This window comes from Protopterus annectens, chromosome 3.part0 (assembly GCF_019279795.1).
Source record: "Protopterus annectens isolate FY-2018-M chromosome 3.part0, PAN1.0, whole genome shotgun sequence".
NCBI lineage: Eukaryota > Metazoa > Chordata > Ceratodontiformes > Protopteridae > Protopterus > Protopterus annectens.
In genome coordinates, this window is record NC_056731.1 from 1,218,634,962 (window position 1) to 1,218,662,491 (window position 27,530).

A 27,530-nucleotide genomic window follows, 5' to 3' on the forward strand; every position below is an offset into this window, starting at 1 on the left:
AAGATTCGCATTTCCAAGTCCTAAAGTTCCACATCAGAACCATTAACAATAAAAAAAATCAAACGAGTTTGCAACAAAACATGAAAAAATAAAATAATAAAATCACTACAACTACCATTCTGTTTAATCATTGCAATGAATTTCCCTTAGTGAAACTGTCACTGATTGAACATAATCACTTTTCACAGTACAGTGCTTACATCTACAATAATATTTACTGCTGTGCACCAGTTAAGCATACTTGCATCCCACAGTTGCAATTATGCAGTTTCATTTCTTTAAATTTCCAGTACATTTTTTTTACTTTTTTATACTAGCTTTAAAATGGCTTGGTAGAACTGTTTTCTTCTTTTGTTTTCTTGTGGAATGCGATGGTGAATGCTGCAATTTTTTTCTGATTTGTGATGTTGGTTAGTATTCATTTTATTCTGCTCAAAATTTTATTTTTTTTTTCATGTTTCTGTTGAGTCAATGTAGAAGCTTAAACACTTTGCTGGTATTCCTCCAATCTGAGCTGTCTGTCATTTTCATACAGTTCATATGGATATATTTTTTAACCTGCAGTACAAGCTCAACCTTTACTTAAAAGAAAAATACATGGGAGAAGGGAGACAAAGAAAGGTTAAAAGCAAAGGCCTAAAAGGCTAGGCTCCAAAGCATCATGGTGCAAAAGAGGCCTAACCCCTGGAATTATGGTCCAAACAATAATGCATGTTGCAGGTGAGAAAAAAAATGATAAATCTGCCATGGTGCTAGTATTGTGAAAGAAACATGCGTGAAGCAGCCACAAGAAAAAGTGAAAGCACAGATGAAGTGGTTTCGGTAGCACAGATTTCCAAAGAGAGGTTTAACCATCTGGTTGCAAAAGACAAGTCAGAAACAACCTGCTTGGTTTTGCAAAGCCAAAACAAGCTGATGGTGAAGACTGCATACTGCTACATCTTCCTGAACTGATATACCCTATTCAAACTCCTGGGTAACTGGTAAAATCCAGTGGAGTTAACATTGCCAAATGCCTGGCAACCCTCCAATTTCTACAAAGTGGGGCCTCATTCTTGGGCTGTCTCACACCTGAAAGTCATTAGAGAGACTCCTCAGTGTAGACAGTCCCTACTTTCAGTTTTGGAGGCCTTCAGTCAGATCCTTCAAAGACTTCTCAAACGGATCACTACCTTCAATGAGGAATGGCATCCAGAATGACCTACTTCAGCATATCCCTAAAGTCACAGGCATACCATATTCTTAGGTCTGTCTCAGCCAATGCATCAAGCACAACTGAAAGGACAGCGATCTATATAAAATTTTGCTGATGAAGATCCCTATACCCAAGGACCAGAAAAATCTGACAGCTTTTCCACAGCCTGAGCCACAAGACACAAATGAAGGTGGGATGGGTAATTAAGGCACCTAAAGTCCAAACTGATATAGGAAAAAATACTCTTGGCCATGCTACCCAACAGATGAGACTACCTACTGGCAAAGTTGAGAGGTGCTGTAGTCTCTAGATCTTATGTCAGACTGAAGAGATCACATAGGAATCTTACTCAGGATGCTTTGATAAGGATTTTGTTCTGTTCTACTTGGGTATACAAAGGATATCTGCATTCATGAAGAAAATCTGAATATTTTCAAGTTACAAAGATTGCATACTGTTGTACTGTAGGACAGGTTCCATAGAGGGATGGCTCAAATATCCTTCTTCCTTCAATAGTGACTTTGCTACTTTAAGGTGGAAAAGCAACATACCTACACAGTGGGCTTCTTAAGACTTCCTCAAGGTGGGGGCATCAACAGCACAGCTATAAGGACTGGCGATTATCCTTAACCTCAGGTTTCTCAGAATCTCCTTTCCAGAAGGATATGACAAAGAATGCTACTCCTTTCAGATGCCACTCTTCAATCTTTTCAAGAAGAATTGATGGAAATGAAGAACCTTGTTAGAGAAGCATCTGAGACCATGTCTCAGGTGACTGAAATTTTCTAGATTACTTTTCTGCCTCCAAACAGCAGCAAAATAAAATTCTTGGCACTCACTGCAGTTTTAGACGCACAGAACTAGAAAGAAGTACATTCTAGGTTTGCATTTTGTGAAAAGCTTTGGCTATAATTTAGTAGCTATGACTTAGCATACATATACAGCTTTATCAAAATTGCTGAAAAATCAGTAAATGTGAAATTACTGAATAAAAATGTCTGTCAAAAAGTGAACACATTGCTGAGTTACAAACTGCAGAAATGACAGTCTGCAACTGTGGGTAAAAGTGGAAATTTCCTGTCTTTTATACTAATAGTCAAGAAGTCCAACATTGCACTGACAGCTGGAAATTAAGAGGCTATCACCTAACAGGTATCTGCTGTCAGAGCTCTTGCTAGCAAATGAATAACTCACACACACAGCATCTTTCCTGCAAACAGTTAGAAGTGGCAAACCTAAAGGCACAGCAGTTTTATTTTTTCTTGGGACACCAGTGACCTGGGTTTGCAACTGAGGACAGAGAGTTAGGGAGGGAGAATTACATATCTATTGCGACTCTCATTCATTTGGACAGAGGAATAAGGATAGCATGCTAATGGTTCCCAACAGAGACCAGGCACAATACTTACTGCATAGATGGGAGAAACAGACAGTATAATGGGTATTGCTGATATGTACTTTTTTGGGTGAAAAAGGGGAACAACTGGACAGGGATCTAATCTCATCTACAATCAGGTGTCTCACAATGTGGCCTTCCATCTATTCAATTGTCCCTTTCCCCTGCATCTAAATGCAGCAGTCACCCAGACAGTCTGCCCTATAAACACACCAACTTCTAATGAGGACATATTCCCTGGAATGGAAACCCCCCGTTTTCTCTGGGCAAAATGAGTTTACCTGTATTGTATTACGAGAAGGAATGTGTAAAAATTACTACAATCCTCAGTGACCAGACCTATGAGCCATGGCTCAGTGTGCGAGACAAGGTCTGCCAGGAAGATAAAGAATATGCTGAAAATAACACACTGGTGTGTGTAATAAGACAGTATCTTTAGTATGGAGGTCTTGCAGAGCGGTCAAGGAGTTCAGATACTCAACTAGTAAAGGTTATCACTTCCAGAAAAAATTGTTTTCCAGGATAAAAACTTAAGGTCAACCTTAGAGGAATGCCCAAAGGGAGGTTGGGTAAAAGTTTGTATGATAGTCAAATCCCAAGGGGGTGTAGGATCTTTAACGAGGGTCCTGAGTGAAAAGGTACCTTTAAGGAAGGCCTTGCACAATGTTGAGGAAGCCGAGGAAGAATGATTCTCTCCTGAGTGAAAATTTTAAAAGGCCACTAGTTAAACTTTAAGTAGAATAGCTTGCTCCATTGCTAAAAATGGAAGCCAGAGAATAAAGAACTGCTGAAGCTAGGGCAGGGAAGTGATCCAAATCTCTCTGAAGGGCCCAGACTGAAAATCATTTCCATTTACTTTTGTAAATTTTCCTGGTGGAAAGCTTACAAGAGGATAAAATAAATTACCGAAACTGGGAAAGAAAGTCTGGGCTGTCTAGCCATCACTAGAACTGGAGAAACCATGCAGTTAAACTTGATGCCGTTGATGTTTGGATGTTGCAGCCCTGTTGGGCGAGATAGGAGGTCTAGACATGGATCCAGTATCCAAAATGGATAAATAAGATGAGGCCAGAGGAAGGGAAACCAGACCGGACAAGGCCAAAAAGGTGCAATGAGGATGACTGTGCTCTTCAAACAATATGCTTTTTGTAGACATTTGCCAATTAAGGCTAATGGGGGATAAGCATAAAGGAGACAAGAGGGCAAATCGTGGACTACAGCATCTCTCAGTGACTCCCCTGTCGAGGGACTAGGACGAGGAACCTGATGCACTTGTTGAGGGGAGAGGCAAAAAGATCACAGCAAGGCTGGCTTTTCATCGAAACCATGTCCCAGCTAAAATTTTTTGTTTCCTGAAGTGATATTGTGTTAGGCAAATATACACAGACTTTAATGGACGTCTCTCTGCATGCGTCTATTAAAACCTATGGATGCCAGCTCACATTCTCTCTGAGCTGTCGTCACTGATGTTAAAAATCTGTTTTAATCTGCAGTGGCAACAGCGTGAGGAAAACAGATTTTGTGAAGAAATTTCTATACTTACAACTGAGAGAAAGCAGAGGGAAAACATTCGCTGATAGAATGAAACTTCTAATCACTTTATGGACTAACTAGTGGTGCAAAAAGTAAATCAAGGAAGAATGACAAAACACTTAACTGATTTAAATTGAATAGACCCAGAAAATATACACACAAACACCCACCTGCTCCTCCTCTGTTCACCTCCGGTATGTTTGGCAAGCTTACATAAACATTCTATACAGTCTCTGGGGGTATAAAAATACTTCCAACCAAATATCCTAAATTGTAGATGTAGTTAGCTTTACTCTAAGCCAAACATTTTTTCCACTCCTCTATACAGTCTCTCTCTGCTCCACCCTATCCATACAGTAAATTCCATCTAACAGATTCATTCATTTTTCTTTCTTACACTGTCTGTAAATATCCCCAATTTTTATTCTTAACTGTCTGCGGCATCTATTTTTATCAACTGTCCTCTTGAATCTCATTCTGAATGATGCATCTTCAACAGACTGTCCAGTATCCTCTTATTATACAACTGCCAGGGTGCAAATTAGAGCTGGGATAAACACACTTGACAGTCATTCGTGGAAATGCAAACAAACTGTGAATGGGGTACAGCACAATGAAACTGCAAAAAAAAAAAAAACTTTTATAAATATATGGTGCAAGCCAGCAATATCGTTCTGTCTCACTTTCCGGGAAATACCAAAAAAAACACTGTATAACATCCAGATATCAAAAATGAAAAAACAAGCACGCAATTTCAGTCCCAAAAAATTTTAATGTTCAATTATATCGCTTTAGTACTTAGGCTATATAATATAAAGCCCAAATGGTGGTGACTAGCAAGCAGTACAGACTGGAAAGTGAGATGGAATAATACTGTTGGCTTGCACTGGAGCTGTTATTCTATTTTTTTCTGTGCTGGACAGTTGTTGGTTTGTGTTTTGTGATAGTCAGTGCACTGTTTTTCTGGTTAATGGATAGTTTTATATACATATAACTCATCATCAGCCCCCTTTCCCCCCTATTTTCTACATGTGGTCAGGGTACAGAGTTAACTGTTGCCATCTTTCACGATTCAGTGCCACACTCCTGCCTTCAGCACTCAAGCCTGACCATCACAGATCTTCTTTCACACAATTTTGCCACCTCTTTGCTGGACATCCTCGTTTCTTCTTACCTTCTACCTGTCTGTCCCAAGTCTTCACCAGATGATTCTCTTCCGCTTTTCTGCACGTGTCCGAACCACCGAAATCTGTTCTCTCTGATCTTTTCAGCAACTGGGGCTTCTCTGACTTCTGCACTTATGTCCTCATTTCTTCGTCTGTCCCAGTGTACATTCTACAACCCCTTCTCAGGCACTTAATTTCCACCACCTCTAGCTTCATCTGCTCTGCCCTTACTGCCCAGGTTTCTGTACCATACAGTAGTACTGGTCAAACCACTGTCTTGTACACCTTATTTTTCAGCTTTTTTGGCATTCTTCTGTCATAGACTACACCTGAGACTCTATGCCAGTTTGCTGAAGTCCCTCCAATTCGACCCTTGACCTCTTCAGTCAGACTTCCCCTATCCTCAACCACGACTCCCAGATACTTGAAGCTATTTACCTGTTCCACTAACTTCCCTTCTACCTCAATTCTCAGCATCTTCTGATTTCTGCAATCTTCTGCCATTACCACACTGTCTTATCTGCTCTTAGTTTCATCCCATGTGCCTTCAGTTTTGCATTTCATTCCCCTATCCTTTGCTGAGGTTCTTGCTCAGAGTCTGCCTGTAATCCCACATTGTCTGCATATGGTAACATTGTTGATCTGTCCTCACCAGCCGGTTTGCTAATGTAGTCCATCACCAGTACGAACAGCAGTGGGCTCAAAGCTGAACCTCTGTGTACACCCACTCCCACTAGGAACCCCTCTGTGAGACCGAACACTGTTCATACTCAAGTCATTGGGTCCTTGTACATAGATTGCACTAATTCTACCAATGTTTCTGGGACTTTGAACCACAGAAGTACTGCCCAGATCAGCTTTCTTGGGACCTTGTCATATGCTTTCGGCAAGTCTAGGAATGCTCAGTTGGAATATTTCCTCATCTCTAGCTCCTTCTCAACTGTCTGGCTCACTGCAAACTTCAGGTCAGTTGTGCTGCATCCCGATCATAATTCTCAACTGTTCATCTCACATTTTACATTCTACTACTATGCATATCAGTTTATCAATCATCTTTCTCCAGAACTTTCATGGAATAGACTTCCCATATATGTTAAACAGAGCACCTCACTGGCCCTCTTCAAGACAAATCTTGATGAATGGATGGGAAATAGAAAATTTATCCCAGGATCACTCCAGTGGCTCTACTCAAGAGAGTCACTGGGAACTAAGGTTGGGATGCATGATGCCAGGGTAATCCTATGGGCTAGGCTTGTAAAGGCTCCAGGGCCATTAGCCTAGTACATACCTATAAACCTATGTGATAGGAGTTTGATGCCTCTGTACTGCACATAGTTGTGGATGTGTATATATATATATATATATATATATATATATATATATATATATATATACACATACACACATACATACAGTTACAGATATATATATATATATATATACATACATATATATATATATATATATATACACACACACACACACACACACACACACACACACACACACACATATACATACATATATATTGCACACAAGTGCTGAACATCAGTAATGTAATCCTTAGTCTAGCCATCCAATTTTTGATAACCTGCTTTATCTTGTACTTATGAGAGTAACAGATCCTATCCAGGCAGCCATGTAACCCGAATCTCAAAAAAAATCGGGTGGCTTGATTATATGACAGACTATTTATAATAAGAATACACAGAGCACATCCTACAGTATTTATTTGACCATTATGTGAATTATACTAGACACACTGGATGCACATGGACACCATTTATGGCCACCACACCATCTTTGTGGCACTGCCTATGTTTTGAGTTGGATATTGCTAAAGGACATCAGTTGTGGAAAAAGAGCGAAACAAAATGAACTCAATGATGGATACTGTACTTTTTGCTGCTGTGCCTGCCTCTCTTAACTGAACACAGCACCTTTGTTCCTCTGCTGTGGCATCCCCAGTACAGTGTGACCAGCGCAAAATGGGCTGTTGTCCAGGCAGTCACTCTGATTACTTAATCCCTCATCACTATATCCATAAAAAGAGCATTTTTTTCAAGTCTCTAACACCTCCCATTGGGAGAGAGAGAGACATACAACTAGTATTAAAATGTGTGTGGAGGGGTGATCAAAATACTCCTCATGTATATGCACACTTCTGAGGAACGCTAATGCATTTATGACTTGATGAGATGAACGCACCCCATAGAACAGCAAAGAAGCACTGCCACCCCTTCTCTGAGTGACTCTGGCATTGCATGGCCCTATTCTATTACCTCTCCAAAGACTCCATTCAACTACAGCCACCTCGGGCAAGCATATGTGCAGTTAACTGAACATGGTTCACCTCAAAGTCATGTTTTTACCCCTTTAGGACAACAGAGCTGGCACTGGATACAGTGTTGTGTTAGTCAAGAGTAAATATTTTAAAGCTAATTTCCATTTAAAAGAAAGTTATAACTGCTCTGAATGAAAAAAAAATATTAGATTTACATGACGACATTTAAAACTTACCTTTTCTCCATTTTTGTACCACAATAAAGTAGGGTATCCACGCACTTCAACTTCAGAACACAGTTCATAATACTGTGTACAGTCCATCTAAAAATGAATCCAAAGATATTAAAATACAAATATACATCTTGTTAATACAAGTTACTATTTCTTTAAACATCTTACAACTTGGTAGCTCTATAAACTTGCTTTCTGTTGCACAACAAAATAAGAAATTGTGTATGTAAAGGTGAAAGGTAATTACAAAAATCTTACTCCTAAAAGCTATAAGTAAGCAATTTGAAAGTAACGTTTACTCATTGTCGAGCACTATTAAATGAAAGAAATGTCATCAGATAAACATTTAACCCATTTAGCATATTTTATATAAGCTGACGGTATGTTAAAACATAGTTAACCAAAATTAAGTCTTCCTGCAGGAGAAGATTCATAGTTTTGGGATACCTTTAATAATAGCAATGAAAACATCCTACAGTGTGTATTGCAACACAAATGTATACTACAAATACTACATCTAAAGGACGGAAACAGTGCAATATTATATGTGCACTGAGTACATGAATTAAGTGAACAATTAATGCAAACCAACAAAAAAAAAACAAGAATGCAGAGATGAAGCAGTGAGGCCATCAACCACTATTACAATTTTCTCCAGCCCAAAGAACTACATTCTGACAAAGTCATTCACGCTTGCATCCTCTGTTTTCCATTCCCTGCAGAGAAAAGCTCTTGTATTGACTATACAACAGAAAGAAAAGTTATTTAAAATTTTACCATAACAATAGATGTCCTTCTCTTCCATGTTGTAGTGTTCTGCGTATGGGGTTTACTCCTCTAATCTCGCATACGTACGGCCAGTATTCAAAAGCTTTCAGTCCCTCCAAGGTGCATGTGATGTCTGACGTGGCTGAGAGAAAGTACAGTTTTGTACCTACCATAAATGTAGATGTTCGAGGGCTATTACAGCTGCAGTAATTACATATGGGTTTTCAGCCGGCAGGCGGTCCTCGTCGGCGAATTCCAAAGTCTTGGTCCGGCCGGTTGTTGTCAGCGACTCTTCTGACGTCAGGAAGGCTAGAGTATAAAAGACACAGCCGACGCCATCTTCTTCAGTCTTTCTTGCCCCAGATGTCAGGTGCCCCCAAAAGGAAGGCAATACATAAATTAGTGTAATACACAAAAGTAAGCAAATAAAACATAGTAGGATAACCCAGTCAGCAGGTATGAATAGGTATTCAAACCCCAAGTTCTTATCAAGAGGGGAAGGAGGGTGGGAAACCTGTACTGCAGCTGTAATAGCCCTCGAACATCTACATTTATGGTAGGTACAAAACTGTACTATGTTCATCGTGCATTACAGCTGCAGTAATTACATATGGGTAGAATCCCAAAGCTATGTATAGGGTGGTAGGTACTATACGGAACTGGGTTGAGCTAGAATGCCCTGCAAAACTGCAGTGGCAAAGCCTGCTCTAGTTCTGGAGTATAAAGGTAGATGATAATGCTTTGTGAAGGTATGTACAGAACTCCAAGTGGCTGCCTCCAAGATATCTTTAGTAGGCACTCCTCTGAGGAAGGCTGTAGAGGTGGCTGTGGCCCTAGTGGAGTGTGATCTGATACCAGTAGGTACGAGCTTTCCATGATAGGAATAACAAAAGCGTATGCAGTGACCAATCCACTTGGAAATGGTCTGTTTAGTTACAGGTTTCCCTTGACCCCCCACAGCATAGGAAACTTTTAGTTATGTACTTACCATAACTTTAGATGTATGGGATCCATCTCGCCTACATTCAATACATATGGGTTCGGAGCCGATCCTCGGCTCCGACTCGGCACCGAATACAATAGAGCGTAGTCTCTTATTGGCTGAGCTATTCTATATCCCAGGATGCACCACCACTAGTTCCCCAGATCTTGTTTGTCCGCACTCATAGACACAGAGACATACCATTAGAATAACATACTCAGGTCTTTCAAGAGAGGAAAAATTGGATTTAGACTCGACCGGTCTCTCCTGATCTACGAGGCAGGGGGATGGAGGGTGGGTTATAGGAGATGGATCACATACATCTAAAGTTATGGTAAGTACATAACTAAAAGATGTAATGTGATCCTATCTCGCCTACATTCAATACATATGGGACAGCGTCCTAGCACCTTATTCCTGGGAGGCTCACTGGAAAACACTCCTGAGAACTGTGGAACCCGAGGAAGCTCGACCCCTGGATGCCACATCCAATTTGTAGTGAGAAATGAAAGTATGTGAGGAGGTCCACGGCAGCCGCATAAATGTCATCAATAGAAAGTTTAGAATGAAATGCTGCTGAGGTAGCCATAGCTCTAGTGGAATGAGCTTTAATCGGGCTATGACTTTAGTATTCGAAGTGTATAAAGATGAGTAATACAGTCCCTGATCCTTTTAGCATTAGTGACTTTAGTGACCGCATTACCTAATCTGTTATCAGAGAAAGACAGAAAAAGCTGGTCTGACTTTCTGGTTTTCGCCCTATCCAAATAAAAGCAATTGTGTATGGACGTCCAAGCAGTCAAAGACGGATTCAGACCTATCTGCAACGTCGGGAAGGTAGACAGGAAGTTCTAGTGACTGTCAAGAGCCAATTAGAGCAAACCTTTGGGACAAAGGATGGATTTGGTCTGAGGGACACTCTGTCTTTGTGAAAAAACAAGTATGGTGGGTTAATACACAAGGCCTGGAGCTCTGAAACTCTTCTAGCTGAAGTAATGGCGACCAAGAGGGCAGTTTTCCAAGAAAGGAACTTTAATTCACAGGTAGCTGCTGGCTCAAAAGGGGACGAAGTCAAAGCCCCTAGCACTACGTTAAGGTCCCATGGCGGTGCCGGATGAACAGTAGGGGGACGCAACAGCCAAGCTCCTTTAATGAAAGCCTTACATAACTTGTTGCTCATTAAGGAAGGCTTAATACATTCATGAAAGTTAGAGATAACTGCCAATTGTACTTTAATGGTGGACACCGAAGACCCTTGGTTAAATAGAGTGGCTAAAAACTTTAGCACCTCTGACACGGAAGCTGTCACTGGATCCACTCCTCGGGATTGGGCCCAGATGGCAAACCTCTTCCACTTATCAGTATATATTTTCTTGGTAGAAGCCTTGTGAGCCGAGGATAAGATGTGCATGACTTCTGGGGCTAAGGAATGGTTTCTCACTACGGTTGGAAGAGGAGTAACCAGGCTGCTAGCCTGAGTGCAGGGAGGGACTGGTGGAGTCGTCCCGACTGATGAGTCAAGAGGTCCGGAAGCTGGTCCAGGAACCAAGGGCCTAACGATATTTGCGTAGAAAGGGGAACCAGGTTTGCCGAGGCCAGAACGGGGCGATTAATATCATCTTGCTGTTTAGACGAATCGCCTTCTGAATCACCTTCGGAAGAAGGGGAATAGGTGGGAAGGCATACAGCAGGCGGAGGGCCAATCGTGGACTACAGCGTCCTTGGGTGTCACCCCGCAGTAGGAGTCAGGGTGAAAATTTGGACATTTCGCATTGAGGGGCTCGCGAAAGATCGAAACAAGGGATTCCCCACTTGAGAAGATCTGTGAGGCTATCTTGTCGCTTAGAGACCACTCGTGAGGAGAGAGAATAGTTCTGCTCAACCTGTCGGCTATCACGCTGGACTTCCCGGAATGTGCGTTGCCAGTAGGTAGCGTTTGGTAGCAATCGCCACTCCCATACTCTCATGGCCTCCTGCAAAGAGGGTAGGACCTGGTTCCTCCTTGTTTGTTCAAGTACCAGACAACCGACATGTTGTCGGACTGGATGGCAATCACGGCTTGGGAAGGTGGTCGTGTAGAGCTTGCAATGCTAATAGCACCGCCTCATCTCCAGAACGTTGATGTGAAGAACAGACTGCGCCACGTGCCTTGAACCGACCTGCCCAGACAATGCCCCCACCCTGTCCGGGAGGCGTCCGTAGTCAGTGTGGCGACGGGAAGTGGGGGAACAAAGGGTTGACCCGGATTGAGGTTGGCGGTTACCAGCCACCAACGAAGGTCCTGTTTGCATTTGTCTGTAATCAGTATTTGGTGGTTGAGAGGGAGATCCTGGTAAGACCACTGAACTGACAAAAGCCACTGTAGAATCCTCATGTGCAGCCTTGCAAAGGGAACCATGAGAATGGCGGCCGCCATGGAGCCTAGTAGTTGCAACACCATCCTTGCTGGGGCCCAATGTCTTTTGAGTAGAGTCCGGACCTGATTTTGAAGAGTCTCTATTCTTTCTGCAGGAAGGAAGACCCGCATTTGTCTTGTATCTATTTCTGCTCCAATGAACAGAATACGCTGAGATGGCTGCAGCACTGATTTTGACCAATTGAAGGTGATCCCTAAGGAAATGCCCAATTTGATAGTGGCTGTTAGATTCTCTAAAAGTAGATGCTTGGAGGTGGCAGTTAGGAGCCAGTCGTCTAGGGTACGAAACAGCTGGAATCCTAAACTCCTCAAGTGAGCAGTCACTACTGCCAAACATTTGGTGAACACTCTGGGGCTGAAGTGAGACCAAAGGGCAGAGCTCAAACTGGAAATGACTGTCTCCCAGGCTGAAGCGTAAGTGTCTTCTGGACTTCAGTTTATTAATATGTGGTAGTAAGCGTCCTTGAGATCTATGGAGCACATCCAAACACCTTCTTCCAACAATGGAAGAATGGATTGTAAGGTGACCATCCGAAATTTGGACTTTTACGAATCGGTTGAATTTGCTGAGATCCAAGATGGTCTCCAGTCCCCGGTCTTCTTTGGCACCAAAAGAACCTTGAGTAAGTCCCTGATCCGCTTGGTCTGCGGGGACAGGTTGGATGACTCCTTTTCAGCAGTTTTGACACCTCGTAGGCTGCTAGAACCCGCTGACTGGGTGGAGGTGCGGGATCCTTCGGTTGGTGGGGATGGTGATCTAAGGGAATGGTGTATCCTCCGGCAATTATTGAAGCACCCATTGGTCCTGAGTAATCTGTCTCCAGGCTTCTAGGTGCTCCACCCCGACTGGCTCCGAGCTGCACAGTCGGGCACTCCTTCAGGGATGCTGGAAGGAGGAGAGCCACGAAAGGACTCATGGTCTCCAGTGTTGCGAGGGCCTCCGCCGCCTCTGGGACGGCGTCTTCCAGAAAAATTTCCCTTCCTCTGCCTCTAGAAGGAGTCGTTCTGCTGTGGCAGTAAGGCTTCTGAGATTTTGAAACCACATCTTCCCACCCTCAGCCTTGGGATAAGGCCTGAAGGGAGTGGAAAACCGGCCGACAGCAGCCAAAGTCTTACCCTCTTGCTCACAGCGAATCAAGGTGTCCTTTACCTTGGGTCCAAACAATGAGGACCCATCAAAGGGAGCGTCGGCAAAGGAAGACTTGAAAGCCTCCATAAAGTGACACAGGCGAAGCCAGGCTTGTCTCGTAAAGCAACTCCTGTACCACGCCTCTACTCGCTCCTTCAGCAGCATACGATATGAGCCTCATGGAGGAGTTAGATAAAGAAGGGTAGATAACTGAGCCAACCGACTGGGCTAACTGCTCAGGTAAATTACCGAGAGGGAGTCTGACAGCTCCTTGACCAGATCCCTCTGCAGTCTAGTAAAATGTGCCAAATAATTCAGTGACCTTAACGTAGGCCGCTGAAGTCAGGGCACGCTTGCCCGTCGTATCCATACTCCTAGACTCTTTATTAGAGGATGGACGGACGTCAAGCCTCTGCTACATCTTGCTGGGTAGCAGATGCCACCACCATAGCATCTACTGCCACGCCCTTGGATAAAAATTCTTTGTCCGAGGGGCCGAAGGAACTTGTTGGGGCGAGCAGGCACGGTTCCACAGAATGGGTGTTCCCACACCCTTGAGAGATCAAATCCAGAAGCTCATCAAGGGTGGAGACACCCAGGAGGCAGAGGGCTGAGCACCAAAGGCCTTGAGGAATACCGACTCCTCAGCAGAAGGGGTTTGGACTGCCAGTCGCCTCGTTGTTTGAGGATTTCTAATATGTCCTTGAAGGAGACATCATCCGAGGACGACTTTGGGACCCTTCCGCATCATCGAGGTCGGTATCCGATGTAAGAGACTCATCAGGAGTCAACGTGTTTCCTCTTACACATTTCTTTCTGGGAGGTTCCTCCAGCGTCGGAGGAACCTCCAGGAAGAAGGAACCACCAGTGGGGTATCCTCAGGCCTAGGGGCTCCGCTGTGAGACAGGGAACTCCGAAGCACCAGTCTCCAAATGCATGGAAGGTGGTGGTGAAACAGTCGAAGTAGCCACAGCAGACTTGGCTAAGGCACTCCTCATAGCATCAAGGCGACCCCAGAATCCTGGGAAGGTCCAACCCTCGAGGCTACAACGGACGGAGGAGCCCCTGCAGCCGACGCACCGAGGGGAGGCTAGGAACCGAAGAATCGGGCCCGGCACCCCGGGGCCAGAGGAGGTCCCGTTCCACCCCGACCCAAGAGACGGGTAGAAGTAAGAGTCGGAGCCGACTCGATTACGACCTGATCCACCAGCACCGACTCCACGCGCCGAGGCTGTTGGAGGAGGAATCGACAACGACGGGCAGTCGGCTCCAGTACCAACTGGGTCGGAGCCGACATCAATTTGGTAAAGACTGGAGACTGGAAAAGCTTCTGAAGTACCCTGTCTATGTCCGAATCGGACATCCTCAAGATCGGGATAAACCGATCGGGTCCGAGAAGACTTCTCCATCGGCTCCGATAGACAAGGGGACGGCGGTTCCATAACCAACTCTCGGAGCCGAGTGTCTGAGCATGTAATGGAGCCGATGAAGGTGACACACCTCTCGATGCTCTCGGCTCGAAACTGAAGGAGTCGAGGCAGGAGACATCGAGGCAGACCGTTCCACCCTCGGCCCGGTCCGTGGAGCCGGGGAGAAGCCTGCCTAGATTTTTGTTGTCGGTTCCGACGGACTGGTCGGAGCCGACGATTTCTTTTTCCTTTGGGAAGTAAGAGAGCCAGAAGTCAAAGCTTCCTCAAAGGATGGGGCAATCAGCCCTTTTAAAATTAATTTGTTTTTCCTCTCTTGGAGGACTCGAGAGGAAAAAGCGTGACATACACTGCAGGACTCTTGAAGATGTTTAGGCCCTAAACAGTACACACATAGCGCGTGGTCATCTGTTATCGACATTTTATACCCGCACTTAGTGCATTTTTTGAATCCTGAAGGCCTATGCTCTTTAGACATTGTAACTTCGCTAACAAGTAACTTGACAGGAAAAAACAACCACAACAAAAAATGACACAATTTTCACAGGGCTAGGCCCCTCTAATTTAAACGGAACCTCCTGTCGACAGACACAATCACCACAGATTACCTCAAAAAAATCACAAGCAAAACTTCCACACACAATAAAAGTATAACAATATCACAACAGTAGCTGTTAAAACAGCTTTTGGGGAAAAGAGAGAATTTTCAGACAAAAAGTTTTATCTGACTAAAAGTACTTAGCTCCGCCAAGTCCGAGACCACGTCTATGCTCTTGAGCGGCAAACGAGATCTGGGGAACTAGTGGTGGTGCATCCTGGGATATAGAATAGCTCAGCCAATAAGAGACTACGCTCTATTGTATTCGGTGCCGAGGATCGGCTCCGAACCCATATGTATTGAATGTAGGCGAGATAGGATCACATTACATCTAGGAGTTGATCTGATTTTCTGAATGACTTGGTTCTGTCCAAGTAGTAACGTAGCTGCCTATGGATATCTAAAGAATGAAGCAGCCTCTCCCCTTTGTTTTGAGGATTAGGGTAGAAGGTAGGAAGGTGGATGGCCTGGTTTAGGGCTACCCTAGATACTACTTTAGGCATAAAGGAGGGGTTAGTACGCAGGGAAACCCTGTCCTGATGGAATATGAGGAATGGCTGCACCGCCATGAGGGCCTGTAACTCAGATACCCTACGAGCTGAAGTGATGGCCAGGAGAAAAGCTGTCTTCCAGGACAAATATTGTAATTCTGCTGAAGCAGCTGGTTCAAAGGGAGGCAATGTCAATTTTTCCAGTACATAGTTAAGGTCCCAAGCTGGTACTGGTTGTTTCCTTGGAGGCCTTATGTTCTTAGCCCCTCTGAGGAACTGTCGCAGTAGTGGGTGTGAGAATAAAGGAGGATCCATATTGAATTCTGCAGATATTGCTGAGGCATGTATCTTGATTGAGGAAAAGGAAAGTCCCTTGCTCAAAAGTTCAGTTAGGTACTGTAAAATCTGAGGCAGGTTTAATTTTCTAGGATCCTGTCCTCGTTCTTCATTCCAACAGCAAAACCGCTTCCATTTTGGAGTAAGCTTTTCTTGTAGATGGTCTTCTAGCCTCCAAAATGACATCCTGCACTTCTTTGGAGAGTAGTGCCTGATGTGAAGTTAAGGAATTTTCCATGCAGCTAGACTGAGAGTTTTCAGCTGACTGTGAAGAGTTTTGAAATTGTTCTGCGTCAGCAGTAGAGGTGTTAGAGGCAGGGGCCACGGAGGAGTGTGTGTTAGGCTCCTCAATAGTGGATACCAATGTTGTCTCGGCCAATCTGGAGCAATCAGTATCATCCTTGGCTTGTCTGTTCTTGCTTTCAAAAGCACCTTGGGCAGCAGAGGTAGTGGTGGGAATGCATAAACTGACCAAGTTGTCCATGTGAATGAAAGGCGTCCACTTTCCAAGCCTTTGGGTGTGAGGTCCTTGAGCAAAACTTTTAATTGATGATTTTTGTGGGAGGCAAATAGGTCTATGTCTGGCCTTCCCCACGCTTGAACAATCTGCATGAATACGTGTGGATGCAGCTTCCATTCGTGAGGATCTGTCATATGCCTGCTCAGAGTGTCTGCCAGTGTGTTTTCCATTCCTGGTAGGTACTGAGCCTGTAGTTCTATTTGTCTTTCCAGAGCTAGATTCCAAAGAGTCATGGTTAATCTGCACAAGGGGTATGAATGAGTCCCTCCTTGTTTGTTTATGTACCACATTACTGTGGTGTTGTCTGTTCTTATGAGCAGCTGTCCTGGATGCAGGAATTCTCTGAACGCTGAAATTGCATTTATTACTGCCAGCATTTCTTTTTGATTGATGTGAAGGTGCTTTTCTGTTTTGTGCCATCTGCCCTGAATGCACCTGTCCTTATGTGCCCAGGCGTAATCTGAGGCGTCTGTGGTAATGACTTGTGTAGCTTGAGGCTTGCAGAATGGGAGGCCTTTGTTTACTTGGCATGCTTGGGCCCACCATAAGAATTCCTTTTGTAGACAGGGAATTATTGGAATCTCCACTTCTAAGCTGTGACTGTGTTGAGACCATAGATTTTTTAGGTACCATTGAAGTTTCCTCATGTGCAGCTTTGCACATGGGATTAGAAGAATGCAAGATGCCATGAATCCCAGAGCCTGCAGGATTTTCCTTGCAGTAAGCCTGGTACTTTTTGCAAGCATTTTGAAGTAATGAGATAGTTGCCCTTGTTTTTCTGTTGTTAGATAAGCCATCTGGGTGTTTGTGTCCAAGTTGGCACCCAGGAAGGTAATTTTCTGAGAGGGTGTTAGTTTTGATTTCTCCTTGTTGATGGTGTATCCCAGAGAAAGCAGTAAGCGTGTCACATATGCCAGATGTTTGAGAAGTACGAGTTTGCTGTCCGCTTGGATCAGGCAGTCGTCCAGATAAGGGTAAATTTGTATCCCTTGAAGTCTGCAGTATGCAATCACTGATGCCAGGCACTTGGTGAATACTCTGGGCGCAGTAGATAAGCCAAAGGGCAATGCAGAGAATTGATAGTGATTTGAACCTGCAAGAAATCTGAGGTATCTTCTGCAACTTTGTCTGATTGGGACATGCAGGTATGCCTCCTTGAGGTCCAATGTTACCAGCCAAAACCCTTGCCCAGCATGGGAAGGAGTTGCTGTAATGTGAGCATCTTGAATTTTGGCACTAGAAGAAATGTGTTGAGAATGGATAAGTCCAGAATGGGTCTCCAGTCGCTTCCTTTTCTTGGCACCAGGAAAAGCCTTGAATAAAAACCTTGTGCTTGTTGGTGCGTAGGTACCTTTTGTATAGCCCTCATGTTTAGGAGCTTTGATTTGTAGTTGTGCCTCTACCCTTTGATTTTGTGGTAGGTTTGGCATGCCTCTCAGTTTTGGAAGAGTGTGGAAATGAAATTTGTAGCCTCTGTTTATTATGTCCAGAATCCATTTGTCTGTTGTGACAATATGCCAATTGTTTGCAAATAGTGCCAGTTTTCCTCCCAAAGGTGCTGCCAGTTGAATTCTGTTTGGCATGGAAATGAGGGAGTCATTGAGTTTGCTTTCTGTACTGCTGTGCACTGTCGTCACCACTTCTTGGTGTTGGTGATTGCCATTGTCTGCCTCTGTAGGATCCCTGGGGTTGTCCTCTGCCCCTTCGCGTCTGTATCTGCCCTTTGGGCTTTGTCAGTGGTTGGAAAGGACCAGTTTTTTGACCAATTCCTGCTGAACCTTGGTGGCTGAACCTGTAAGAAAGCTTTGACAGTTTGCATAGATTTTGCCTTTTCTTCCATTTTACGTAAAATATCCTCAGCATTACCACCAAAAGAACATCCTTATGTAACGTGCATCCAGAATTTTGCTTTCACCTGATCTGGAAGATTTTGTTCCCTTAGCCATGCATGTCTGCGAATGACTGCTCCAGTGGCGGCTGATCTGCTGGAGGCCTCTAGTGCATCATAACCACATTGTAAGGTGTGCTTGCCCACTTGCTCAGCACTATGCATCATATCCTGCAACTCTTTTAAATCTGGTTGTTCAGGTTGTGACATTTTTGTTTTTAATTGTGATAACAGAAATTGCTGATATTTAATCATATTAAACTGGCAGTTTAAGGCCCTCATGGCAAGGGTGGCCGAGGTGTAAACCTTCTTACCCCACCTTTCTAGTGATCTAGATTCCCTTTCCGTAGGTAGTGGATTCTTGGCCGTGGAAGCCTTAATTCCTTTAGGGCCTTGAGAAATAGTTTCAGGGTCTGCATTATGGCCTTTATATAGGAACTGATGAGAATTAGGAACTCTGTAATACCTATCCGGCTTAACAGGTGCAGGAGGCAGAGAATCAGGATTTAAACAGGCCTCCGAGTATACATCATCCAAAACCTCCAAAACAGGAGGAATAGCCAGAGGTCTATGCTGAGGTAACCAGAGGAATTCCCTAAGTCTTTTCTTGGAGTCTGAAAAGTCTTGGCCTTCCCAATGGAAGTGCTCTCTCAAGGAGTGTAAAGTTTCCCCAAAGGAAAAATCCTCAGGGGGGGATACAGAAGGAATGGACTGCTCTGCATCCGAATCCTCAAAAGGTGAATAAGACTGTTCTTCAGCATCAGAATGTTCTGATAAAATGGATTCTTGGTCAGAATGAGGAGAATCCTCCTCTACTCTGGGTCTCTTGTCCGGAGGGGCCTGTGAGCCTCTGATAAGAGTGATCAGGTCTTCAGCCATTTTAAGCATGTGCTTCTTAGGCGCCGGCCCAGGTCTTGGGCCTTGTGAGGCAGGCCTAGAAAGATGCTTGGCTGATTTGGCTTTTGTAAAGGCCTTGATGGAGAATGAAGATGAAGGCCTAAATACACCATGGGTGGATGTAGATCTATCCACATTGGTGGGTTCGACATGAACAGGGGCTTGGGTAGTAGTCTGGGAAAGGACCAAGAACCAGCGGTCTCAGGTACAGAAGACCCGCCGAGGAGTGTCGCCGGTAGTCAGGGACTGCAAAGGCGTCTCACTGAGAACCGCCCACGTGGAGCTTGTTTCGGCGTGGTGTCGGTGGAGACCGCAGATCTCGACTGACGGTCCTTTTCTTTGCGTTTTCTGGACATAGCGGTAGTCGGAGTATCCGACGACATTTTATAATTAAACGCTTTGCCAAAATAGTGTTGGGCGAACTCCGCCCGGCGCTTGATGGTGCGTTTATTGTAGGTAGCACAAAAGCGCAGCCCGAGCGCCGTGGTCTGGGCCCAAACAAGGTATGCAAAGGGAATGGAAATCCTTATGCGGTATTTGCTTCCCACAAGAAATACAATTATTAACTTTTTCTGACATCGGTCTGAGGCAAGAAAAGGTTCCCCAACGGGGTACTTAGCTTTAATGAAGACTTCGGTTCCGAATTCTTTCGTAATTCAGGAGCTGGCCGACCGGCACTTGCGAACTGCTTCTGCTTCGGGCACCGCGGCAAAAGACTGGAGAAGATGGCGTCGGCTGTGTCTTTTATACTCTAGCCTTCCTGACGTCAGAAGAGTACGCGACAACAACCGACGCCGGACCAAGACTTTGGAATTCGGCCGACCGAGGGACCGCCTGCCGGCTGAAAACCCATATGTAATTACTGCAGCTGTAATGCACGATGAACATCGTGGGCCATAAGTGTGACGTCGACATGCACCAGCCCTCACAACTAAAGGCCTCAGTCAGAGCCAGTCCTAGTAAGGGCAATGTTAATTCATTGCCATCCAGATAGGGAAGTTATTTAGCTGACAGGAGGGGAAGGAATACTGCAACATGGAAGAGAAGGACATCTATGTTTATGGTAAGATTTCACACAACTTTTCTACGTCCTTCTATTGCCATGTTGCAGTATTCTGCATATAGGCGAGTACCAAAGCTCACTGAAATTGGGGTGGTGGTCTCAAGGGAGACTCCAGGAATCCATGAACGATGGCCCTGGCGAGCCCTGCCCTGGTTCTGGAGATGTGGTCAAGTTTATAGTGTTTGGTGAAGGTGTGAACAGAAGACCAAGTAGCAGCCTCCAGGATAGTAGGGGGTATCGAGGCCCTTAAAGAAGGCACCTGAAGAGGCTATGGCTCTTGCGGAATGTGCTTTACTGTATCCTGCAGAGACTTACCATGGAAATGGTAGCAGAAAGCAATGGCCTTGGAGACCCAAGTAGAAATAAATAGTCTGTTTGGACACCACCTTCCCCAGGGCTCTAGGGTGGAAGGATACAAAAAGTTAGTCAGCCTGTCTGATAGACCTGGTGTTGTGCAGGTAGAACCCGATTTGTCTGTGTACATCCAAGGAATGTAACACTCTCTCACTGTTCCCCTGTGGGTTTGGGAAAAAGACAGGTACGTGTATGGCCTGACTGAGGGACAGGTCATTCACTACCTTGGGTATGAAGGACGGGTTTGTCCCGAGGGTAACCCTGTCCTTGTGGAAAACAAGGAAAGGAGGAATAGCCATAAGGGCTTGGAGCTCTGATACTCTTCTGGCTGAGGTATGGGCCACTAGAAGAACAGTTTTCCAAGTACAATGCTTTAGGGAAGCTTTATTTGCTGACTCAAAAGGTAGGAGCATAAGCTTCTTGAGCACACAGTTAAGGGTCCCAAGGCGAGGGAGAGGGTTTCCTGGGGGGGGGGGGGCAATGATGATTTGGTAGGGGAGTCTGGAATATCTGGGACAAGGCACACAGCCATATGAGTTTGGTAATTTGTAGATCTGAAGGGCAAGGTAGCCAAAGTATATATCTTTTTGCCCATCCTTTCCATAGTTTTGCTGTCTTTGTCAGCAGGGAGAATGGTGCAAGTAGGTAGTAGCTTGGAGGTTTTGTCTGTAGAGACTGAGATAGTGGCTGGATCAGCAAGTGGGCACTTAAGCAGATGCTTAGCAGTGACTGGCACCTTGTAAAGTCTGTCTGGTTTGCGTGGAGCAGGAGGTTGGAAATCTGGGTTAAGAGATGCTGATAAGAAGGCATCTAAAAAGGCAGGCAGGATAGGAGGAACAGCAGATGGGCTGAGGGATTCCATTTGAATGAGGTCGTAATATCTTTTTTTGTACCTCAGTCCATTTATGAGGATTCCTATTTTAAAAAGTGTTCCTTCATCCTGCAAAGAGTTTCTCCAAAAGTCAAATCTTCAACTGGGGAGGCAGGGTCCACTGATTCTTCCTCTGGGGATCCGTACCCCAAAGGAGAGGATATCTGAGAATTGTATGAAAGTGATTCCTCTGAGGAATCTAAAAGGACTTCCTCTTTCCTAGTGACCGTCTCTAGTCTGAGGCCTAGGGCTGAGGAGAGGAGGTGATGTGGAATTAGTAACAGCAGAGGTAGGCCTCAGGGACATAAAAGCACTGAAAAGGCTTTGACTAAAAGCCTGCCAATCAGGCATACTTTCTGCTGTGGGAGAAATATGTTCTCTTTTCTTGCCTTTTAAGGGGTCCAGCGGACATCTGTGTAGGCCTAGAAACAGGAGACTGCAAAGGACTGGAGGGATCAGACGTATCCTCAGAAAACTCAGGTCCCCTCCAGGTGGAGACCCGGTGCCGGAATAGCCTCTGTGGACATACTCCCGCCTAGGGATTCTGCTGCATCCTTAGAGGTACCCGCGTTATCCAAATCGACAGATCCGGGTCCAGATCCTTGTACCAGGCTGATGTTGGCCACAGGCTGAGGATCTGTCGGAAGACGCTCAGCAGTAGACAATGGCCATAAAGTCTTGGCCTTCTTTTTTGGTGGTTCCAAGGAGACGTCCAAGGAGCCCTCTATCCATAAAGTAATCTGCTTCAGACGTTGGTTTTCTAGGTAAAGATTTAACGCATACAAGCGACTACGTAAGGTCTTAGGTATGAACACCTGGCAAATAGGCCTGGCCTTGTGGTCGTGCGACCGCTCCAAACAAAAAAGGCACTTATTGTGGGGGGGGGGGTCCTTATGAGGGATCTGGCGGCCACACTACCACTTACCCTTTCTGGATGACATGAACACAGATTTTAAGAAAGACTAAAAAGGTCCTCAACTGGGTACTTATCGAAACAAATCTGGCATCGGCAGTAGCAGAAACACCTGGAGTACGACTGGCAGGTGAAAAGTTCTGAGGGCTGGTGTGTGTCAATGTCACTTTATGGCCCACGTTCTCTCAGTCACGTCAGATGTCTCACACACCTTAGAGGGACTGAAAGCTTTTGAATACTGACCGAACGTACGCGAGACTAGAGGAGTAAACCCCATATGCAAAATACTGCAACATGGGAATAGAAGGACATCTACAAACAAAACACAATAACTGGTACCAAGGAGGACCAGTGACTTATTACGAATCATGAAGTGGGGGGAGGGGAACTTCAGAACTTTCTTAAATTTCTGTTCAAATATCTCCTTTAGATTAAACAGTGACAAATACAATTGTACGTATAAGGAAAAACAGAACTATCCCTTTTGTGGAGGTAGGGTATCTATGGAAAAATTTCTTCAGAGGGACTTGGATTGACTTTCACTGATTATTTTCTGTGATACCACCTTACAAGTTCAGTGTTGCCTGGTAGTCCCTTGGTTTCAGAGCTGAAAGACAATTTTATAGGATGATCTTATAGGCCCTTCTTATAGGTTTTGTAGTATTAACTGTAGTATTGTGATCTTCTGCCCTTTCAACAAGTTTGACCACCATAATCTCATGATGAGACTTCCTACTTCTAATATACATAATGATTTCTGAAATACAATAACTGCTTTCTGAATCAGAACACGTTATGTAATGTATCAGAGTCGTTTTTTTCTGTTAATGATATGTATTCTTAATTCTGTGTTCCTTGGTTTGATATTATCTCCCCCACATTACATTTTCAGTGCAGACTTTCAGGCAGACAGACCAGACATTAAGTTCCAGTTCCAGAAGCTGTCACTTTTAGATAACATATGAAACAAAAATCAGACTTCCTGAAGATGGAGTTAATTCATTTCTTGCAACCTTATATGTTTTCTAGGAATAAATATTTGTACATGTTCAAATTGGTTTGTGCAAGTTGCTTGAAGGCTTCATTAACCAATTTTGAATACAAGAATGCTTTGATTCACTGAAGTGCAAATGGTACAGTGATTTCCCTAGAATAATTGGATATGTCCTTTGGAATCAGATCATCTACAAAATATGCTTTCCCGACGTTGGTACTACCAGAGGTTAATGTTTACACTGTTGTCTATCACCATATTTAGATCCTTTAACAATGGTGCCATTTTTGAAAGTCAGAGTTGTCACTTGTCTAGTCAGGATGTAACAGAAGAATCTTCCTGGGTTCTGTTCACGCAGCTTTATTATGTACAAACACATTATGATTGAAGCTTACTAACTAACTTGGGTAACTTGTATACAAACTATCTACATTCATTCTGACATGCTTACTCTCTGGCTGCATTTTCAAAATGGCACTAGGTACAACACGTGCCTGCTATTTATAAATGCACGTTCATCACTTACTATACTTCTTAAAGACACATCGCACACACTGCTCTACATCCTCCCTCAGAGAAGTAGATCATGTGATGCTCACAATATCAGTTGACATGCAAATACAAATTGCTTTTTTGTCATGCATTTACACAGAACTATGTCTTTATATGCAGTTATGTCCAAGTTGCTGTGCATTTCACACCAGGTCTGGATGTGTGACCAAATCGTGTGACATAAAACTGAGAATTAGACTTGGCAACTGGAACTGTCTATATCGGGATAATCAGGAATGGAATCAAAAGGCAAGACACGTTCTGAAACAGGAACATTTTCGGGATTGCTCTGAGAGCTAGAGTCTATATCACAGGAAAAATGCAGCGATAACAATTCTGGTACAGGAAGGCGATATCTGCAATTTCTCCTGTACTCCACACCCACAGATTCTACGAAGAAGGATCTTGGCTTGGTATATATACCGGTTACTTGACCAATCCGGTCGAAATATTTTGACAGTTGTAAACTCACAAGCTCTCCTTTCAATGGGTGAAGAAATGTACTCGATTTATCATAACCAACGCTTCTTGAATAATTGGGTTCTGTTGTTTTAACTTTTAAGTCTCAAACTGGAACTAATAGGCAATGTTGTGCTGGTTTGCCTGGATAGAAGTCTCTGAGCAGGCAAGCCAAGTATATCGTCACGAGGTCCGTTTCTGAGATAAATTCAAAAAGACATCGGCATTGTCATGCTTTGACCTTTCAAGTAATTGCTTTGCACTCTCCACTGCACGTTCAGCTAATCCATTTGACTGTGGATATTCTGGACTACTAGTAACATGTACAAAGTCTTGCAAATTTCTGAAATAAGTTATTTCTGACAATGGTACTCAGTTTACTAGTGTGGACTACCATGGACTGAGAAATGACATTTCAATTTGGTAATAACAGTAGTGGATGTCAGATTAGGTAGTAAATCAATCTCAAACCAGTTTGAATAAGAGTCTGCCAATACTAAGTAATGCTGATTGTTCCATTCGAATATGTCAGGGGCTACTGTTGACCAAGGTAGTTCAGGAACTTGACTTAGCTGAAGTGATACTCTTTGCAAATGCAGTTTAGTACTACTGCATACTGAACAAGAGCAGCGTACTTTATCAATGTATTTCACTAGTGAAGGCCAAAATACTAGTTCTCTCACCCTTCTTTTGGTAGATTTGGAAGTTGGGTGACCAAGATGCAAAATCTGGATATATTCATGTTGTAAGGAAGCAGGAACAACAACTTTAGGACCTTTGAAAATAATGCCATCGTCCATCAACATCGCATCTCTGTAAGGAAAATAGGTTTGCACTTTAGGTGGTACACTAGATTGCTTTGACGGCCATCCATCATTAAAGCAGTAGTTGAACTTTTGCAAAATTGGATCAGTCTTTGTATGATCTCAGCTCATCAAGTCTTGTAGCAGAAAATTTATGCACTGCCATTACGTCAAGGTCAAAATTCTCTGCGTCAAGCTGTTCCGTTGTATTTCTGGGTGATCTGGATAAGGTATCAGCCAGATAAAGTTTGCCTTTTGTATAGACCATTTTGAAGTCGTACTTTTGAAATTTGAGCATCATTTTTTGTAATCTCCCTGGAGCTGAATGCACAGGCTTCTTTAAAATGGAAACTAGAGGCTAGTGACCAGTTTCAATCTGAATAGCTCGACCATAGATATAATCATGAAACTCTGAACATGCAAATACTATTGCCAAAAGTTTTCTCAATTTGAGCATACTGCATCTCAGTTTGGGTAAGTGTTCCAGATGCACAGGCTACTGGCCTGCCTTCCTGAAGAACTGCGCCAAGACCAAATTTTGAAGCAGCGCAGGAAAAAGTGTGACTGGTTTATTGACTTCATAGTATCTTAATGTAGGCGGGGTCATTTTTCTGCTTAAGGTCTTCAAATGCCTTCTGGTACTGTTCCAACCAAGACCATGCAACATTTTTGCACTTTACCTCTCTTAAAGTGCTGTCAACTCACTGAAGTCTGGTATAACCTTGCCTAAACAGTTGCTCATGCCAAGGAAATGCTGTACATCTTGTATTATCTGGCGCTGCCATCTCAAGAATAGCTGCTTGCTTAGAAGGGTCTGGTCTTAAGCCAGTACTAGTGAATAAATGACTACATATGTAACTTCTGGTAGCCTGAATTTGCATTTTTAGAGGATTGAGCTTTAAGTTCACTTCATGTGTTCTATCTAGAACTCTCTTAAGGTTTCTGTCATGCTCTGCTTCACCATTGCCTCCAACCAATAAATCTACTACTATTATGGCACAAGGATCACCTGAAATAATTTGCTCCATTGCACACTGGAAGACTTAACTTGCACAATTTATTCCAAACGGCATCCTCAGGAATCTATATCTGCCAAATGGAGTAACAAAAGTGGTCAGTAATGAGGATTTGCAATAAAGCATCACTTGCCAAATTAAACTTTTTGCATCAAAGACAAAAAAAAAAAAAAAGTAGCATTCGGTATTAGGGCTGAGACCTCTTCAACTGTATGCATTGGATGATGCAGTCTCTTTAATGCTTTGTTCAAATCTCTTGGGTTAATACATATTCTGATTTCATCTGAGCCTTTCTTGTGGACTGCTACCATGGAGGACACCCATTCAGTTGGTTTTGTAACTGGACAAATTACACCTTGCTGCACCATCTTATCCAACTGAGCTTTGACTATCTTGCACAGCTACTGGAACCTTTCTCACTGGTCTGACTACTGGACTGACTTCTGGGTCTAACTTCATAGAATATACAACTGGAAGTTTGCCCAACATGTCATTGAAAACATCAGCATACTCAGAAAATGGCTTCAGAAAAATTGGAACTAGGGCATGCGCTTACATGACAAACTTCTTGGGTAAAAAAGCGGATTCACTCTCAAACTGTCTCCAACACCCAATAATGACTGCACAGGTCTTCGAACTACATAGAATAACAAGCTGCAACAGTTCCTAGCTACTACTGAGCCTTCGGTTTGAATTTCTTCACCTCCATAAGCAACACGTTTCGCACTACAAGCCATGATGAATTGCTCATTAGTTCTCACGTTAGCAAATGTGTCTGCTGATATGACATTACACTTGGAACCAGTGTCTACTTTGAGCTCAGTGGATTTACCATTAATCTGGACAATACAAAACACTTATTTTGCCAACAAATTCACTGCGTCAACTCTTTCACCAATTACTGATACACCATCTACATAATAAGCAGAATTGCAGCTCTCTAGATGATTAACTTGCTTTTCTGCGTGACCCTTCTTTGTAATTGTGTGAGGCTTACTTGATTTGCAAAACTTTTGAAAATGGTCCTATTATTTATTTATTTTTTTTTACACTTCTGGCATTGCTGACCAAATGCGAAGCATTTTTCTCTTTTAGACTCCTGACTGGCACCACAGTTGCAACAGTTAAACATGGATTTGGGTTTTGCTGACTCACGCTTGTACTGCACTGAGCATGCACCTTTCTTATAACTTGTTGGTTCACTAGGGAAACCACGTAGTTTTCCAGCAGGGGCTGTGGCTGCCAT

At 43.7% G+C, this 27,530-nt stretch overlaps 1 protein-coding gene across 1 annotated transcript in view; it reads right to left on the reverse strand.

Annotated features, from left to right (window-relative positions):
• The window catches only part of TXNDC5 (thioredoxin domain containing 5), a 600,564-nt gene that overhangs the window by 299,313 nt on the left and 273,721 nt on the right, over positions 1-27,530 (reverse strand). Inside the window, exon 6 of the mRNA XM_044065418.1 lies at positions 7,811-7,897. Coding sequence (XP_043921353.1) covers positions 7,811-7,897 — 87 coding nt within the window. The remainder of the gene's footprint in view (positions 1-7,810; positions 7,898-27,530) is intronic.